This window comes from Monodon monoceros, unplaced genomic scaffold (assembly GCF_005190385.1).
Source record: "Monodon monoceros isolate NGI ecotype Baffin Bay Population unplaced genomic scaffold, NGI_Narwhal_1 Super_Scaffold_12, whole genome shotgun sequence".
NCBI lineage: Eukaryota > Metazoa > Chordata > Mammalia > Artiodactyla > Monodontidae > Monodon > Monodon monoceros.
In genome coordinates, this window is record NW_021703768.1 from 34,264,983 (window position 1) to 34,285,636 (window position 20,654).

The 20,654-nt window shown below is 38.0% G+C and overlaps 1 protein-coding gene across 3 annotated transcripts in view; it reads left to right on the top strand.

Moving 5' to 3' along the window:
• The window catches only part of C7 (complement C7), a 77,258-nt gene that overhangs the window by 19,707 nt on the left and 36,897 nt on the right, over positions 1–20,654 (top strand). The window contains exons 1-6 of one of the 3 annotated variants that reach the window (XM_029216437.1): positions 3,942–4,134; positions 9,554–9,609; positions 11,401–11,476; positions 14,417–14,558; positions 16,434–16,581; positions 17,589–17,727. In XM_029216437.1, coding sequence (XP_029072270.1) covers positions 4,129–4,134; positions 9,554–9,609; positions 11,401–11,476; positions 14,417–14,558; positions 16,434–16,581; positions 17,589–17,727 — 567 coding nt within the window. In that variant the 5' untranslated portion in view covers positions 3,942–4,128. Of the gene's footprint in view, positions 1–3,941; positions 4,135–9,553; positions 9,610–11,400; positions 11,477–14,416; positions 14,559–15,254; positions 16,183–16,433; positions 16,582–17,588; positions 17,728–20,654 lie in introns of those variants that run through there. The other 2 variants (XM_029216438.1, XM_029216439.1) reach the window with 2 other exon arrangements.

A 20,654-nucleotide genomic window follows, 5' to 3' on the forward strand; every position in this document is an offset into this window, starting at 1 on the left:
CCAAAGCCTGTCACATGTACCAGTTTTGGGGGTTGTTAAAAATAAAAGTTCTGGGACTTCCCTGGTGGCACAGTGGTTAAGAATCTGCCTGCCAATGCAGGGGATACAGGTTTGAGCCCTGGTCTGGAAGAGCCTACGTGACATGGAGCAACTGACCCCGTGCGCCACTCCTACTGAGCCTGTGCTCTAGAGACTGTGAGCCACAACTACTGAACCTACGTGCCACAACTACTGAGCCCACGTGTCACAACTAGTGAAACCCGTGCACCTAGAGCCCATGCTCCACAACGAGAAGCCACTGCAATGAGAAGCCCGCATATTGCAGCTAAGAGTAGCCCCCGCTTGCCGCAACTAGAGAAAGCCTGCGCGCAGCAACAAAGACCCAACGCAGCCAAAAATAAAAAATTAATTTAAAAAAAAAAAAAGAAAGAAAAAGAAAAAAAAAGTTCTGTGGTCACATGAATTTGGGAAATTCTGGTTTGAAAAAGTTTTAAAAAGTTTTACTTGCTGTAGAACTTTCAGAACATTTAATTGACATTACCCTGTGCATTGCGCTTTGTGAATCTAAGGCTGGGCATTTGCTGGGGGTAGATACTCTAACAGTGGTTCTCAGTTGAGGGTGGTGATTTTGCCTCCAGGGGACATTTGACATTGTCTGGAGACATTTTTTTTTTTTTTTTTTTTTTTGCGGTACGCGGGCCTCTCACTGCTGTCGCCTCTCCCGTTACGGAGCACAGGCTCCGGACGCGCAGGCTCAGCGGCCATGACTCACGGGCCCAGCCGCTCCGCGGCATGTGGGATCTTCCCAGACCGGGACACGGACCCGTGTCCCTTGCATTGGCAGGCGGACTCTCAACCACTGCGCCACCGGGGAAGCCCTGGAGACATTTTTGATTGTCATGACTGGGGAAGGGTGTTATAGCCATCGAATGGGTAGACACCAGTGATGCTGCTGACCGTCTACGCACAGAACAGCTCCCCCCACCCCACCCCCACCCCCGCCACTCCACCAACAAAGAATGATCAAGCCCAAAAGGTCAGCAATTCAGAGATTGAGAAACCCTGCTCTATAACATACACAGCTTGTTATACTCATTCAACCACGAAATTAATTATCTCTTCTTGAATTGTCTTGTAGGACTAGAGTGGAAAATCTGTGGGGAAACTTTGCCTTCAGTTTATCCACAATGTTTTAATTGCTGTGTGGTGTGGGCTTCCCTTAATACTTCTCTTTGACCTCCATGTGGCACTTGTCTATGTTGACTGGCCGTTCCTTGAAATTCCCCTCAATTGGCTTGACAATGAATTGTTTTGATTTTCCTTCTTCTGTAACCTCTCTCCCTCATGCCAAGCTATTTTGTCCCAAAGAGATCTACATTTCCAGTTATGTGTTGGATATTTTCTTCAAAATAAAAATGTCCCGTTTCTAAAACTACCTCTTTCTCATCAACTTCCTATTTCCCTCCTTCATTGATTTGTTCTTAAATTCTTCCAATTTTCTCAGTCAATCTGATATGTGATTATGTTTAATCACTAAGTCTGGTGAACCCTCTGGTCCTTCGTCTTTCTTTTCTCAAATGAGGCCTTGATTGCCCCTTGTGTGATTACTGAAATAAAATCCAAATCACACTTCCTGTTTCCTCTCCTTGTCCTTTCCATGTAGCCTGCACACTACCAGTGTGTAAATCATTCTAAAACATCACTTTGATTCTTTCCTTAAAACTTCCAGGGAGCGAGTTCCCATTGTCCTTTGAATAAAGTCTACACAACTTTTTCCGGCAGTCAAATTTCCCACAGTGTGGCTCCCACCTATATTTGAAACCTTTGTTCCAATGGCTCCTCCATTGAAATTCCAGAAAGAAAAAACACTGTTCATATGAGAGCAAAGCTGTGGAGAGGGGCAAGTGCAAAGCACTTGGTGAAAGGAAGTTTTTGTAAACTTTTTAGATTTAATTTCTGGCATACAATCTCTGGAAGCCAAACAATGCAAGTTCTAAATTATCGCAGATACATCTGTATGTGTGTGACTCATCCTCTAGACTAAGGAAACTCTATAAATGGGCTACTATGACCTTTACAGCATGTAAACGATGAAAATAAAGAAGGATGTTGCTCAAGCCTCCCATCTGTCAAAGCCCCTAGCCTATCATATTATGCAACCTTTGTAAATATTTGTTGAATTTAGAATGAACAAATTAATGAGCGCATGCATGAATGAATGAAAAAAGTACTGTGGCAGGTGCTGGTGGTGTCCTGCCTATATCTTGCAAATACTGAAAATACCTGCACCTTTCTACTGGAAGTCTTTTTTTTCTTTCTTTCCTGGCTACAGTTGTGTTCTCAACCTACCCCCAGTTCAAGCTGGAAGTGTCAAAGAGGTGATGAGTCCAGAAGCCACCCTTAACCAATGATAAACAGGGTGGTAAATATAGCCTTACCCCCTCGTTGGAATAACTCTGAGATGTGCTCTTCAATGTCTCCCAGATTTCCTCATTGGGACTGAGCTATAATTGCCTCAGTATCTTGCATGTTAAAGTACCTTGTATTGACTTCCTTTCCTTCCCAGTCTCACTTTCTTATCCCTCAACAGTGCTTTCTAGGATCACTTCACTTCACAAAACAACCCCCAAAACACAAGAAACCCCCAAACCAAAAAAACTAAAAAAAAAAAAAGACTACTTGCAATTGAATTCTTGTCTCAGATCTGCTTCTGGGGGAACCCAAGCTAAGACAGCCACTGAATGTGGAATTGTACATTGAGTGCTTAAGGAGAGCCCATGACATCTGGAATTCATGCAACTGGAGTTGAATTAAAAAAAAGAACTCTTTCAGGAATCAGACATCATCTTCTCTGTGGCAAATTTTTTTCCCACACAAAGCACTAACAGTTTGAACAAAAGATGTGGAAGTTTTTCCTCTGGAAGACCACCATTAATTTATAAATGGAGGGTGGGGGTCGTTCTTTATTATTCAAATTTTTTGGATATAAAAAGAAAAAATATTAAAACTGGAAAATATTCACGAATGGAATGTTTAGTTATAAAATTACTCTCAGTTCAAATTTCCTTTCCTCCTTCACACTTATGTCACTCCTACCCATAATGCCCTAACAGCAAGTTTCAGAATATTTGGCCAAGCCATGCAAATAAAACTGTAGCTCACAAAAAACCCAAACCAAACCAAAAAAAAAAAAACAAAAACTGTAGCTCAACTTTAATAGAAAATCTGAAATCTTGCAAAAATGCAGCCTTTTGTGAAATCTATGAAAATGATGTTGGAGAGGTGCTAGAATCAATGCAAAGCCATGGAAAGTGAAGATCTGGCAGAATAAGACAAGGCAACTGAAGAAGAGAACATAGACATGGTTGATGACTGTGACAAGAATTTTCCAACAGAGTGATCTGAATATCATAGGATTAAGGGCTGTTCTTGGGGAAATTAGTGATGCCTTTAAATATGTTTGCAAAAAAAGATGCTCTTTTTGATCATTCAATGATCATTTGATCATTGAAAGTCAAGCATGAAGGGATGTGCATTATATTGTGTTAGGATATATATATTTTGGGGGGATTCCACTCCAGAATGTTCCATTTACATTTTGAGTGACAGAATTGCATTTAAATTTTTTCTTCCACAAAGTGTTTAATCTCAAAGTCTGTTGTATAACACCCTTTTAGAGAATCATGAAAACATCTGCTTGGCGTGGTAGATTGAAACGGGAAGGAGGCTTATCCCTTGCCTTACACAGAGTCTCCTTTGGTTGAAAATCACTTAAACACTGAAGTGAGAACATTTGCTGCTTTTCTTGATTTACAGATGTTTTCTCAGAACTACACTTCCAAACAGTCCCAGCTGACTGTAGCTAAGGCCTGGGTAAATTGATGAGATGCATCTTGTTTCAAGACACAGACTAAGTACAGGGCAGGCTCTCCGTGTCCCCAGAGAACCTGACTGGGGTCACAGCTAAGTCCTGGAACCACTTGCTCTATATATGAGTGCCAAGTGAATCCCCAGCAGGGAGAGACAGGCGAGGAGTAGACTGCTGGGCTCTTCCTCCTGTTGAAAATTCACTGGGCACTGGAGGAGGAAATTTTCCTTCTGTCTTCTGCCCTGAATGTTTTCCCAAACATGAAGGTAAGATAACTTCATTATTTTTGTGAACGAAGCTAACTCAAAAGGGAGTAAGGCTCAACTTAAATAACTCAAAAAAAAAAAAAAAAAAAAAAGAGAATACATGGGAAAATAGGAAAGAGAAATCTCTGAGGGTGACTTTAAAAAAATCCTTAATTAAGTATAGTTAACAATTCAGCCAAAGTGAATTTGTTTTTCTTTTCTTGCAGTTAATTTATTGGTTTAGAGGTCTGGGAATCAGAGATTGGAGACAATGTTTATGAAAGTCCCAAGAAAGCCATTAAGAAATAAAATATAATAATACAATTGTTATTCCTTAGGGAAAAATTCCCTCCCACGGATTTTGTTTGTTTGATTTGGAGTCACGCAATGAACCCCCATGATCTGACTTATCTAACAGCTTTATAGAAAAGTGAATTTGGAGACTTGCAACTTTAGAGTTTGGAATCTGGATGAGAAGATAAGCCTTGTGAGAGTAGAAGATACAGATAAATGGAATGAAACTAAAGGTTTACCAAAAACACATATTGGTCTAATGGAAAATGGCCAAACGTTAAGGATAAAGAAATGCAGGGCTGAAGACAGAAATCACTATCATAGACTAGAATTCTGGGATGCAAAAATAAGTTGAACCTGCTATTACAATTTTTTTATTGCAGAGGTTTGTATTTAAACTTTAAAAATTTTATATTATAATGCTGGAACAATAATTTCTCAGCCCTGTCAGCTGCTAGATTGCTTTTGTCATCACTATGCCACCGATTTGCAATACTGAATCTACGCTCACTTTCCAGGGGCTTTGGAGGCGGAGTGAGAGGCGGGTCTTGAGTAACTCATGGGTGAAATTACATTTAATTAAGTTATTGAAAATTACACACAAATCGTAAAGATAATTTGTTTAATGTTATGATGCTAGAACGTCAAGTAACCATACAAAGTTAGAATTATGATATAATCTAATCTCTATCACTCTATCTTGTATTTTTATTTAAAAATTTAAAATGCTTGTTAGCTCAAAAAGAATAGGATGCATTTCCTAGAGTCATCTAGCTAGTATACTTTCACCTAATATTTGTATTAACCATCAATCAATTTCCTTACTTATTTTATGATGAGACATCTTAATAATTGTTTTGTGCTTAAAGATGGATCATTGATTATTATGACATTTTTCTGCTGGGGTAACATATTTACTTTTATCTTTCAGTTGGTTGATAAAATATCGACAAATAAAGACATGATTTCTTTGTGAGTTGCATGCAGAGTTCTCACCTATATTTGAAAGTAGAGATTCATATTTTTACAGTAAATCTGAAGGCTATGCTTTTGTGATACATTTCAGAGAAGGTAAACTTAGGCTATGAAGACACCACTAGAAATGGTTTTCAGGTCTGGCCTTTTAAGAGGAAGTATTCTTTTTTCTCCCCCGCGGCCCGCCCCCCCACCATTCATGTGAACTAAATTCAGAGAGGTGGTCCCAGAATTCTTTTCATTCTCTTTGTATCCCTTGGATAGGAGATAACTGGGTCTGAAGTGTTTCAGGGCTTTAGAGCAAAAAGTGTTTCCCTCTGAGCTGGCTGTGGTCCAGACCTTCACTTTCTCTTCCATGGACTGAGATGAACCTGGGGTTTGTAAACCTAAAGCATGATTCACATGGTGCTGGGATGTGGTCAGGCACAGAGATGTCTCAGATGAGGGCTTTTCTGCTTCCTCGCCATACCCAGAGCTGATCTGACGTTATCAGCTGTCTTCTGTCAATTATACTGTGATGGTGTTTGTGCCTTTAAAAAAATGTCTTTTTCCAGATTCTAATACTACCATCTTGGCAAAAATAAGTTCAAAGAGAAGATAATATCGATTATTTCTCCACTCAGAGATAACCACTATTAACATTTTAATCTATTTCTTTTCAGACTTTTATATGAGCATGTACAAAATATATTTTATGAAATTGCTATCAATCTAGATGTGAATCTTTTTGCTCACTATGTCATAAGCATGTTCTCCTGTCATTGTTCAATCTATAACGTGCTTCTAATGGCTACAAAGTACTCAAATCATATTATTGTGCCCTTTTGCATTTCTTTATCGCTAGAAGTGTTGCAAATTGATGTCTATTTCTGATAAAGATGTAAGTAAATTGATTTTAAAATCTACCTTCTTCTTCATCTGTTTGGTGCCCTATGTTCTAAATTTATTGATCAAGATATTAATCAGGGCATGCTAAGAAATTAGATTTGATTTTTCCATACTTTTTTCTCTTGGAATTTGGAAGCCAGTGTATGCTACAGAAATTAATGTTTTATTTTTTTTACCTCAAATGGGCTCATGATTCAACAGACAAATGTAAAAGACCAGATGTGGAGAAATTAGAAGCATAGAGACAATGGTTGTAGCTGAAACACTTTAGAGGAAGGAGGTAGAGCTAATGCTCATTCAGTCATAAGAAAGAAGAGAAGAGAATTCTGGGAAATGTAGTCCCAGCTTAGCTACATTACACACTGCAAAGATACGATATCTTTTCAACTAAGCAATTCTTTTATAGAGTTAACTCAGATGTATGTCTATATCTGTCATTAATTTGTTTATTAATTTATAATTGTTCTATCTTGTCCATTTGATGAGATACTCTTTCCAAAGGCAAGGAATGATAACTGCTTCATTTTTCAGGTACTCAGCTGGCAAATTTTCAAGACATTCTTTTGGTTAAGAGATTCAGCTTGTATAACTCATGAACTTGTGATAAGCAGATCTTCATGGGTTATAATATATATACAGGGAAGATGGTGGCAAGGTTATCTTTTCTGATGAAAAAGTATATCCCTTAAAACTTCGTTGACATTTAAAAAAATATGTAATAGAATGTTAAAAAGGATTTTTTCACGATGCCTGTTTTGCCTGAGAGTCAAAGGCCAATAATAATAGGTGCTCAGTACCCTCACATTTTAAAGTGAGATATTGTACATTCAATGTGGTATTATTGCAATACCAAAAGAGTAGCCCTAAATTTGTTTGGTGACCCTTTGGCCGTCTCCATCCTCAAAAGTATGCAATATTGTGTCCCTTGGAGCACGAGGGTGTATAGGGAATGATACCCTACTCACGTTTGAGAAAATCTAAAGGCATAGGCTGGTTCACTGCCCTGTGGTTAGCAAGTAAGTCAACACAGCAGTATTGGTTACATCCTGACATCCAGAGTTTGACAGGGCAAGGATGTGTGCAGGTATCCCATGGACCAGATGTGGACCTTTAGAAAGGGGCCAGACTTGGGTTGTCAGGGACTCTGCCTGGGAGACGCCTGCAGGATGAAGCAACCCCAGCAGACAGCATCAGGAAGCAGGCACTGGTGAGACTCAAGAGAGCTGAACAAAGAGACGAATCATTTGTGCCAGAGAACAGTGGTTGTAGATTCCCAAAGGAGGGATATCCAAAGAATGACAAAAACACCATGAGAGATAAAGAATTGGCATTCAAACATCCAACACACCCTGATTTACCAGCACTGGACTCCAGCTGCGTCGGGCAAGCAAGATCCTTTTGGCTTTTGCCCCTCTCACTCGTGCTGCGCTGACTCTGGAGAAGACAGGCATCCTGGGGAGGTGGGGAAGAGAAGAAGGAGAATAAAGCAGAGGAATTTTGAAGTAGACCCCACCCCTCCCGCAGGACCTGGGAGCAGGATAGACATTTAAAATTGGATGATACATTGAAATTTGACTGTTAGATTGTTCCAGAACGCCTGGGAGTGACAAAGAGCTATGAGATAGGCTGGCCCAAGGGCAGGAAAAATGAGTTGACATAGTACAAAAAAAGACATATTGTTGAAAAGAAACAACCCACTGCAGTTTATAATTAAAAAATAAAAAACCCAACGTTTAAAAGGTGTTGCTTTCCATTATGTGCTTCATGTGTTTGTTGAAAAATCAGAAAAGTATCCATAGCCTCTCCCACCATTGTTCACATTTCCAGGGTGCCCACAGCTGTTGGAACCTCTCTGTCCTTTTGGTTATATGTTAATCAGATTATAGGCTAAAAACTCTGTAAGGCTGTAAAAGGCAGAAGTAGGCAACTAGGATTTTACAACTGAAAAAAAGATACCTAATAAGAGGATGGGTGATCTAGGAAGGTGAGTAGAAGCATCTGGAAAAAGTGTTGGGAAGCCATTCCACAGCTACCCTGAGAGAAAAGAGGTTTGGGGAGATCAAGAGAAGAGAAAGAACATTGGCCTGGTAAAATGTGAGGTAAGATGATTTAAGGACTTTTTTTACTGGGTTATGAATTGAATGTGTTTGGTATTTTTAAGGAGTCTCCAGTACAGATTTGAATTGTATTTCCTTTCACCTTCAGTTGTCAAAGTAGGAAAGTACATAGAAATGAAAATAAAATAATAAAAGTCATCTATGATTTCACAACCAGAAATGAACTATTCTCCTTTGTTATGTTTCTTTGTAGATTTGTTTTCAATACACGTTTGATTTTCAAACAAAATGTAATCACATTTTACATACAGTTTCATAACCTGTCAGATGCTCAATATTTAGGCTGCTGCTATCACATGAATGTGATTATAAAAGGCCTCTGTGGTGTTTTAAAGACTGAAGGAACCACCCGCGGAGCTAAGGATTGTGATGAGTATCATGGCATCTCTGGCTAGGAATGTACCTCCACTTTTGATTTTTCCATTTAGGAAGCTATTTCTCTTTTAGCTTCTCAGCCCTTGAAACTGTTCTTCTTTCCAGGCATTCTCTTCTCTGGTGTCCTCATGGGTACCAAAGTTAGAGAAGAGAGTGGAGTAAGGAATTAAAAGATGATGGGACCCTAAAGAAATGTTTGTGAACTTTTAACTCTGGGGAGTCTTTTCAATTTATTTGTCAATGACATCACCTAGCCCCTAGTTGTCTTTCCAGAAATGAATAATGGGAGGTGAACTCAAGAGAAATGTATTAGAGACTTCCCTGGTGGCGCAGTAGTTGAAAATCTGCCTGCCAATGCAGGGGACACGGGTTCGAGGCCTGGCCCGGGAAGATCCCACATGCCGCGGAGCAACTAAGCCCGTGCGCCACAACTACTGAAGCCCACGTGCCTAGAGCCCGTGCTTTGCAGCAAGAGCAGCCACCGCAATCAGAAGTCCACACACCGCAACGAAGAGTAGCCCCTGCTCTCCACAACTAGAGAAAGCCCATGTGCAGCAATAAAAGACCCAATGCGGCCAAAAAAATAAATAAATAAAAAAGAGAATTGTATTAAATTTTTATGTAAAATGAAAACTTAAACGTCAAGCAGAATCATCAAGGCTTCTCCATGGTTCTTTCACTCTTTCTATTCCCAACTCACAAATCTTGACTTGTACAGATGTATTCACTTTTGACTCATTAAAGCAATGCTAACTAAAATATTGCTTTATTGTTTTTTTTCCCCCTCCTAGGCAATAAGTTTATTCTTCTTGGTGGGATTTATAGGAGAGTTCCAAGTTTTTTCAAGGTGAGAATTTTTTGGATTGTGTGTGGAAATCATTAACAATCATTTCTTTTATTTTAAGGAAATTCTTAACTATGGTCTGATTTTTACATTGCAGCCTGAGCATGTTTAACCCTTCAACACTTTTTTTCTTTCCCTTTTTTAGAAAAGGCAATTATAGAGAAGGTGTGTTTTATTCTTATTCTTATTTTACTTTATTTTATTCCCTATAAGGAAGAAACCTGAAGACTAAAAACACCTCAAGGTTTCCTGCTTCTCCCAGTACCATGGTTTTACCTGCAATTCAGGGAATGGCAGCTGACTTACACATCTTAGAGCAGAATTTGATTTTTAAATGTAATCTTTGCAAAATAGTCTTTGGGATTTTAAAAGTTGAGAGTTTTTTTAAGAAAATAGGTTTATCGGCTCTTGAGACCTGGAAAAAAGCCAGCATCATTTACTCACGGCCTTGCTTTGCTTTCACTGTCTGATGGGAGAGGACCAGGTCGGTTTACCTCATCGAACTGTCAGAACATGTGTCTGGAGATGTGCCAGTGACTGGGACACAGAGGAGCCAGATGGTACTGAGAGTAGAGGGGGTGATTGAGATCTTGAAAGAGTTGATTTCAATGCAGGTGTGATAAGGGCTCTGTGAGGGGACTGGACAGGGTGCACAGAGGAGGTGAGGCCAAGCGAGCTTCCCTTCCCAAGCCTCGGTGTTTGGGGAAGGCCTCTGCCTGTCTCTGGGAGACAAAATAGACACATAGCATTAAGTTCAGATTGTTTAAAGGTCAAAAACACTAAGGCATTTGGATCACTGATGCCATATCAAGACGACAGGTTAGCAAGATTAGCCCCATAAGGGCACCTGAGCCACAAATGGCACTCCTTATCTGCAGCACCTGGCAGTGCTATGCTTAACTAAGCAGGAATCACCTTGACCTGAGATGTCTCCCAGGTTAGGAATGTACTCAAAGTCCAGAAAGCAGGAGTCCCGGTTCCTCTACCCCTTGTAAAGTGTGGTTTTAGGTAAGGCTTCCTTAATCTCTTTGGACTAAGCAACATGACCTCTTGGACACAGCCAGACTTAAGCATTGTAAGAGAGTCAGCTTGCCATCTTCCACATGTATTTTATTTGGGTGGAATTCTTTGAGCTCAACTTGACGCTACTGTACTTGGGTGTGTGCTTGAGAAGTGACCTAGATAAACAGGGGGAGCACGTAAAACTCAATTCTCGTCCATTTAGCCTTTGCCAGATTTTGGTTTCCTACTTCTCATATGGTCGTTTTAGAGCTTGTCTCTCAGTTAAATTTCTGTATAGCTCTTCAATTCATCGTCCAAAATCCTGTCAAAGGCCATAATACCTTCGTTTTATATGTTCTCACTTAGCCTCCCAACTTTAGACACTCTCTTATGTGTATTTCCACAACGCATTATACTGTACACATTTCTGTTAGGAAATCTATCTCATTAGCTATACTGTACAAAGGATCATGATTATTGTGTTATGATTCTTTGTTTACACATCTGTGTCTTCATCCTCCCCTGTACCAATTGTCAGTATCCTATCTCTTTTATGTATATAGCTCTAGTGTCTAAATAGTGCCTGGTACATTCTAGATATTTCATAAATGAAATTTAATAAATCTCTGAAAAAGTGAGTCCTTCCCACATATATTTTTATATATTTTGGGATCCTCTTGGTGCCTCTTAGGAAAAAAATTGTGAAGCAATTTTTGACTATTCTTGCCAATTTTTTGTCTTCTCTCCTACCTTTCTGTCGGCTTTATGATGGACAATTTGACACTATGACAGTGCCTCCTCGCCAGTCAATTGCCAGTGGGCTTCCTATGCCCCTTGGTCAGAATGCAATGGTTGTACCAAGACTCAGGTAGGACCATGTGAAAACTTTGTATTTACTATTTATATATAGAAATAGCTTAGGTGTGGACACAATGGCATTAACTTTTGAATGTTGTTTTATTGTTTGAAAATGTAATTAGTAATTTTGAAGGGAAAAAGTATGATTTATTTCATACTTAATATTGTAATAAAAAATTTCTGCATTCTCATTTTTCTTGCAGGACTTCTCTAAATCTTACATTTGAGCCTAGAAATATACATAAGAGAGACACTTAAAGCAACTCACAAACTCTTTCACTATCAGAGAAATAAGAATAGCATGAAATGAAGTTAGTAGATAATTCAAAATTTCATATTTACTGGATTCAACTTTTCATTTGAAACAAACACTAAAGAGTAGCAAAATAGCTGCTTCGCTTTACCTAACTAATAGTGAATGAGCATGGAAAGTCAAACATTTTTAAAGTTTAATGCAAAAGTAATATAAATACCAGACTTGACTGAGAGATTATAGAGTACTTCTAAAAATGTCCATTTTTTCCTTATTATAAATTAATCATTGGAGAAAATGATTTATAGTTTTATAAATGAAATAAAATGGTTTATTTCTATATAAATAAAGAAAACACTACTTATAATTCTACCATTTAGAAGAAACCAATATGTCAGCATTTTAGTATTTACTCTTTCAATTTCTCTTCTTTTTTATTCCATGTAAGCACAGATCTGCTTTATTCTTTTTGAATAGCTACATGGCATTTTATTGTATGAATGTACATTAAAATAATTTAATTAGAGTTCTACTGACTGGCATTTGGGTGTTTCCTCAATTTATTTTCTTTCTATGTGCTTATGATTTTTAAAATAGGATTATTTGATCATGATTCTGTATTCTATTTTAACTTAACATTATACTATCAGCATGAATTTTGACTGCTGAATTATGTTCCGTTATATGTATATACCAATCTTATTTATACACTTCCTATTGTTTGAGATTTAGGTTATTTATATATTTTGTTATTATGAATAAAACTTTAGTGAACATTTTTGCACATAGATATGTCTTTTTTCTGATAATCATCTTAGGATAAATTCCAAAAATACAATGTTGGTTTCAAAGGTTCTGAACATTTGAATGGCTAAATTTTTTTTTTTTTGTATTGAGATACAATTGACATATAACATTATATTAGTTTCAGGTGTACAACATGATTTGATATTTGTAAAATATTTTAAAGGTGGTTCAGTTTAGATAAAAATGTGCATTTAAAATCATTTTAAAATTATTAAAATAACAGAACCATATTATAGAAGATAACTTGTGTTTTGAAGCATCATCATTATCCTCATTTTTCAGCATTTATTTAGTATCTACATGAGGGGTATTTACAAAACAAGTTACACAAGTAACTAGGATTTGGTTTCTGGCAAATATAATATTAGATGACAACTCTGATTACAGGCAAACAGGTACATGAATAACAAAACAAAAGTCAAACAAACACCAACTTCAGAAAACATTTTTATAATTTAAAAACAAGTTAAGAAAGAACGTTAAATAGAGGTAGATCGAAGGTATTTTTCATGAGTAATTTTTTTGTGTGAAGGTCATCATGCTTAGATTATAAAAACAGAATTTTCACCCAGAAGAAGACAAGTGAAAATGAAAAAGGGGTCATAAGATCAGAATTTGGTAGGTGAATGAGACCCTGAGAGCAGGCAGCCATCAAGGTCATCCTGGTGTCTATGGAGAAGGAAAACATTACTTATACGACAACGCAATCTATGCTTTGGAACTTCAGAAAAGCACAATGTTACTAAGCCACGTATAAGAGGTGTCTTCATCAATTAAATACAGAAACTAAAAACTTACTAAGAAACTGTACTGAGTTCCATTCCTCACTCATACCCCTCTATGACTCCTCTGCTTAGACGCAATGAAAGCCCCAGGCTGTTGCAAACCTGCTCAGAGTTCAAATTACATATCTGTGACCCTTTGTTCCAATTTAGGATGAATGAATAGATTCAGCTTTGGTTTGTATATCTAGCCTTCCCTGTTGCTAAAGGTTTAAATTCTCTGGAATCTCAGATTTTGTCCATTTTTATTAACTGGTAAGAGTTGAGTATAGGAAGAGGCTTAAAAGATGCACCTTTGATTGCCTTTGGGGAGGAAAATGATTTTGCAGATCTTTCTTTTTGTTTAAACATTAGATACATGTCTTCATATTGAGTAAATGAATTTTAGAATGAATTAGTTTTCTCATTTGCCTTAGAGATTTCCTCAAATTTTTTTCTACCCCCTCCTACCTCACCCCACCCTAAGATAGGCCTTTGACATCTTTCCCATTTCAGAGGTCAGTAATTTTGGTTGTCCAGTAAAGTATCATTGTAGATGTACCTTCACCTGTGGACCACTTAGGCTTCTGTTTTGTAAATTTGACTTCCATGTTAGCATATATGTCTCTCTGGATTGTTTTGCCTCACCTTGCCTTCCTGAAGAAGGCTTAAGGTTCAGCTCAAATTAATTACCACCACTTTTCTAAAGGTTTCCCTTACTCCTGTTCATCTTAACTTCCCTTCCCAATATGCTTACTCTTTCTGCAGCAAAATTCACTTCACCTTTTCTAATTAGCTCTTGGTACATTGCTTTGGCAAAAAATTAGTCATTTTGTGTTGTGATCTGATCTATCCAGCATACGTTCTTAAAGATTCACTAATTTTCTTTTTTCATTCAACCCTAAGAGTAAATATATAACTGGGAGTGCTCTATAAATAATAACCCAAGTGTCACTGTACTCAAAGACAAGTGGGTTTCTGGGTGCATTGATTTTGTAGGCTTTACTTCTGTAGTACACCAGAACAATTTTACAAACATTATTTCTCCAATTGTATTAATTTATCCCAGATTTTATTTCTCAGATAAAGGAAACTGGAGATATTGAAAAGCTATTTGGTTTGTATTTAGACTCGCAGGCGGTCAGTTGCTGTTTATGGGCAGTATGGCGGCCATCCCTGTGTTGGAAGTGCTTTTGAACCACAATCGTGTGAACCTACACGAGGATGTCCAACAGAAGAGGGATGTGGAGAACGTTTCAGGTGTTTTTCAGGTATTTGCTTCCCATAGGTTCGGCACGCAGAGTGTAAGTTCAAATGCTCTTTGTTTAATTTGCTCAGTATGTATTTGTTGAATTGTACTACATTTATATTAGCCTATAAATTAATTTTCCCCCAAATCAGTTGGATTTTTATTGGCATATTAGTTACACACTCAACTGTCATTCTTTTAAATGCATGGGTGTTATCTGGTAATAAAGGTGGGGATACTCTTTGCTTCTTTGAAAAAGAAATATGGCTATTGACAGACCCATTGTTCTTGACATTGCATTTTTGGTGAAGATATGGAATGAGTCTGGAATGAAGACTGAAATTGGGCAAAAACAATATTACTGCCCAAATTATTTTTATGTTTACAAGAAAAGCAACTCTAATTAGTTAATCAAGGAGCAATACGGGTCATCTCTATGCATGGGGAAATGAAACAGTTTTGTATTGAATAATATTTGACCTATTGTCTATGTTGCATTTGTGCAGAAAGGTTAATTCAACAACTTTTAGCAAACATTTTTTATTCTTGTTATGTTCCAGATACAGAAATGAGGGTTGTGGATGTAGAATGAAACACATAGCCTCTTCCCTCAAAATTCTTAAAGTTTTATGGGCAAAATAGTACATAAATATTTCCTGTGTTAGACATGTTTCTCAACAATACCTGTGAAACTCCTATTGTACTTTCAAAACCCAAATCAGATGACGCCGCCTTAGGGAGACCTACCCTAAAAGCCCAACTGATAGAGCTATTTAACAGATTACTTTTCTGTGTTCTCTGTGTGCATTGTATCATCTGTAATCTGAAGTATTTGTTGCCCTGGATATCTTTTGGTAGACTGAACTCCTTGAAGGTGTGTATTATATTTCTTTTATTTTTGCATCTGGAGTGTGTGGTACATAGTAGACTCTCAACAAATGTTTGCTGCATTGGATCAAGTGACAGCATAGTGGTATGTGCTATCAGGACAGTTTTGTGCCATGCATACTATAAGGGCACAAATGAAGGGCATACATTGTAGCTTGTGGGGCAAGGGTGGTTTCTGAGAGGAAGTAATGTGTGATTTGATTTTTGAAGAACTGTAGGTGCAAAGTCAGTGGAGATGGCAAAAAAGGTTGGTCTTTGATCTATGTAAATGATCCAGTATGACTAGGGCGTAGGAAGCTAGTAAGAGAATGGTTGGATATAATGCGGAGGGAGGCCGGGGCTAGATCATCTGGTACCCTCTAGTGCTTCCTCGTGCTTCTGGTACCCTGGGCTTATATCTATCACAACAATTACATTGCTGAATTGTAATGATCTAACTTCATACTTTTTCCTATTAGATTGTAAAGTATATGAAAACCCTGGTGAATACCCTTTTTATTCATATTTGTATCCCAACACCCAAGAGTGTCCTGAACAGAGAAGGTGCTAAAGAAATGTTGAATTTTAATCTTTTAATCCAGTTCCCATGCTCTCAAAGCATATATATCTAGATCACCAAGAAAGACAGCGCTTTGGCATCTTGGTCAGTGATTACAGAAGAGAAATGGAAAGTTGAAGGGCAGGAAGTCAATCTGTCTTCCCAGTGATTGGCATTGAGTGATTTTGGAGAATTCAGACAAAGTGCTTGATGGCTATGGGTGAGAGCCTGGAATTTGAATTCAGGTTCTATTTTCAATTTTGTGTCCAGCCAAGGTCAGAATCAATTTGCATGTTGAAAAATGAGGACCAAAATAATCAGCAGTCCTTCCCTGGGCACTGAGGGTTTATCTCAAACTCACATTAGAGTATCAGTGTTGTGTTGAGGGTCCAGGGTGAAATCTCTTGATCCCAGGTAGCGTTTTCCTTTTCACCTCTTTTATTTTTGTGTGGTGGCTTTTCTTGTGTTCAGGTCAGTGCATCAGCAGATCTTTGGTTTGCAATGGGGATTCTGACTGTGAAGAGGACAGTGCTGATGAAGACAGGTGTGAGGACTCAGAAAGCAGGCCTTCCTGTGACCTTGATAAACCTCCTCCCAACATAGAGCTTACTGGACAGGGGTAAGGTGTTGGGTGTCTTCCTGTACACATCGCTGGGTTGTAGTTTTTATTTTGTTGTGTTTTATTTTGTGGTTTGGTAAGTCTAATAACAAATCACCTAACAGTCAAGACTTTGCTTAGAGCTCTTTGCCACATCCTGAAACAATTTAAAAATTCCTATCTATATACCTGTAAATATATGTGGTAAAGCATAGAGGGGCAAGTTGTCCCTGGACTGTTGGGTTTAGCACTGAAAGTCCTGCATCTAAGGAAACCCTTCAGACCTGGGAAAACCTGGCCAGTCAGTCCCCCTATGGGAGGGAAGGGGGGAGAACTAATTCAATGATGTGGGGCTACTTAAGGGAACAAAGAGACAGCAGAATGAGAGCAGCGGAAGAAGAGAAAGTGTGTTGGAACACTCAGAATGAAAAGTAATCACCTAAACTAGCTGGGAACTTTCAAGTGAAGTTGAGGCAATCCTGTTAGCCTTTTTAAAAAGAATTCTGAAAAACTTTTAACGGTCAGACCCAAGTTAAAGTTTCAAGGTTTTAAGATAATCTCTTTGCTTAGATGTGATTTTTCTATACTACTATGAAATTCATTAATGGAAAAATGGTAAAGTTACTTTATAGAGTATACCAGTTAGCATGCTAAGAGGCCGACTAGTTGTAAATCATTGTAGAGAGTTCTCTCTCTTCAAGAGTAATCTTAATTGTTTGGTTTTTTCTATAGATTCAATTCAAAACCAGCTGTTGCCATAGATACAAAAGGGCCGTGTGTTTCCTAAATAAGTTCTTAGGCTAAAAAGATGTTGGGTTTCCCCAGCTATTAGTTTTAACCATTATAGCAAGCAGGGGGAGTTGGGTAATGTATAGTGTGCTTTAGGAGGCTTTTTATTTGAGCTCTCCCAGAGATGTTTAACTGTAATGTATTTCAAGAATATCTAGAGTTCTCTAATGATGCCTGTTTCAGCAAGTGGTGTTTCTGGTTTTTAACAGCCTTTTCTTCTTTCATTTTTTTAAAAACAGTTACAATGCACTCACAAGCCAGTTTAGGAACAAAGTCCTCAACACTAAAAGTTTTGGTGGTCAATGCAGAAAGGTGTTTAGCGGGGATGGGAGAGATTTCTACAGACTGAGCGGAAATATCCTCTCCTATACATTCCAGGTACTTAATTACATTGATTTGATTTCTTTCTAATCTGTGAATTGTTGCCAGAGATCATTATTTATATGATATTGATTTTTTTTGGTATTTTGTTGAGAATTTACTTGTGGCCTCATATGTGGTCAGTTCTTAGAAATGTCTTATATAGGCTTAAAAAGAATACATTTTCTTTTTTTAAGAAATGTTTTATTTATTCTTAAAATTTTTTAATACAATTTTTAAAGTTTACTTTCCATTTACAGTTACTGCAAAATATTGGCTCTATTCCCCGTGTTGTACAATACATCCTTGAGCCCATCTTACACACAGTAGTGTGTACCTCCCACTCCCTCACCCCTATATTGCCCCCCTCCTTTCCACCAGTTTGTTCTCTATATCTGTGAGTCTTCTTCTTTTATGTTGCATTCACTATTTAGGAATATATATTCTTTAAATCTGTGTTATAGCACAATGATACTTTTAATTTATGTCATTCAAGCTGAAATATCCATTGTCTCATTTTGAACTCCATACTCCATGTGGGTCCAGAACCTGATGGTCTGTCCCTGTGTGGGTGTTAAAACCCAAGGCCCTGCTCGTGACTGGTTGTGATAGTCTCCTAACCACTGCCACAGTGTCACCTTACTTAAAAACGTTTTTTTTTTAAATTATGAAATATTTCTATGTACAAAAGGCTGTGAATAACATATACTTGCAGTTTGGAGAAAACTAATAATACAAACAGGACTATATATGCCCACCACCCACCTCAAGAAATAGAATATTACCAGTGACTTAAAGGCTCCTCTCTACCTCTCTCTGTCACATCTTCTCTACCTGTACTGCCCATACAACCACTATCTTATATTTTGTATTAATCACACAAATGAGCTTCTCTAGTGCAGACACCTGGAACTCGAATTGCTGCTTTGTAGGCTATGTTTAGGTTACACTTCACTAAAGTTTCCAAAACCTATATATGACCAATCTGTACCCCACCAGCAGTGTGGAAGAGTGCCCTGTGTTCCACATCCTTGCCCGCATCCATACTGCCAAACTTTAAAATTTTGTTTATGGTCTCAAGGTTTCCTCTGCAGGCTTCTGCTTCTTGCAGGCTGTTTCTGTCATACACACGTAAACTCATCCTGTTGATTGATTTCAACACAAAATCTACTCACACAAAACAGTAATGGCTTTAGGGGAAATTCCTGAAGATTTAGAGGGAACATAGAGGAGAGATTGTCTACCTCATAGTGCCAATGCATCCGACGAAAACAGTTGAGATCCTCTATCTTAAATTGTCTGTCCTTCCACAACCTAAGCCAAAAGAAGTTTCTGGTCTCATCCTGTTTTAGCCTCTTTCTTGCTCATCTCTTCCAAGATCTCCTCTCTCATGCCTTTCCTCCCATCTTCCCAGAACTCAAAAATTTCCAGTTCAGCCCTCCTTACTGATTACTCCCAAATTTGTAAACCAAAACTATTAGGATATTCAGAAGGAAGGGGCTTTAGTTTACCAACATTAGTCATCTTCAGAAAGCTGTTCTGATTATGAGGAGCAAACCCACCAACCTTCGACTTATAATGGAATTAAATTACATTTAAGAGTTACTGAATCATGAAAGTAGAAAATGGAACTGACTTGAAAAATAATCATAGCTACCAATTTTTGAATATTTCCTGTGGCATCTGCACTATTTTAGGCAATTTGTGTAATTTGAATCCTCACGACATCTGTGGAAAGTAAGTAATATTTTACTGTTTTATATATATAGAAATCGAGGCTCAGAGGACTTCAGCAGACTTGCTTCAAGTCACCAAATTAATAAGCAGTAGAGCTTGGATCCAGTCTGTCAGATTTCACAGCCCTTCATTTTTCTAGTATATTTTACTCTCCCAATGTGTTGTATTAACTGCTTTTTTGACTCTAAATTCTGCTTGGTGAAAAACCTATATTGTAATTTACCCTTTGGCCAGAAAGGAGAATGTGAGATAGGCATATAAAGAGAATTTTTTCTCCTCATATTACTAAGAGGATGTGTTGATAATTCTTTCATAATTATAAGGGGGAGAATTGCATATATGTATATATATATATGCACATATATGTGTATATGTGTGTGTGTGTGTGTGTGTGTGTATGTAGTCAAATTTAGAAAGTTACAGAACAGAGGAAGTAATAAGGGAGAGAATTTCTGACATGGTTGGAAAGGAGACATGCTGGAAACCTGCAGCTTCCGAAGAAGAAAAATAATTTAATAACAGCATAATTCTGACGTTCGTTTTCTACAGCATGGCTTGGTTTTTGGATTGACATCTGAAATGCTTTGCCAGTCACTGAATGTGAAGGTGTTTGTCAGAGGTAGAGGGAAATTATAGCCTGTTATTTAGGATCCAGCCGAAGGGAAGTGAGGTGGAAGCAATAGGCAGTGAGTCAATCACTGCAGCGGGAAACCCAGGTGCGAATATGGAGGCGGTCAATGTCCTCCTCAGTTCAAATAGAAGGGGAGCCGCTGGGGATTCAGGCCTCTACAGGTGGAACATGACTTTTGGCTTGTTGGAACATAAATGTTAGTAAATAAACATAAAACAGAAAAATCAGTCCATCTCTCTTCTAATCTCTGTTTTGGAAATCAGCATGGTGGTTTACCCAGGACAAACCCAAAACCAAACAATTAAGATTACTTATTGAGTAAGCCACTTACTTTGATGCCGTGCACACTCTCTGTTTGCTCATACTTTTCATACCACAAGGAAGCCTTTGAAACATAAGCACATTCCAGCTCCACGGTCACTTTGGGAAGGTGCCACCCTGCTTAGTTTAGCCTGGGAGATGCTGAAAGACTGTCTTGTTTATTCTCAGCATGTAATGAGTTGCAGATGGGAGTGAGTAAAGATTAAGGTGGAGAAAATAACTTCCTGGATCCTCCTGTTTTGATCTTGAATGTAAT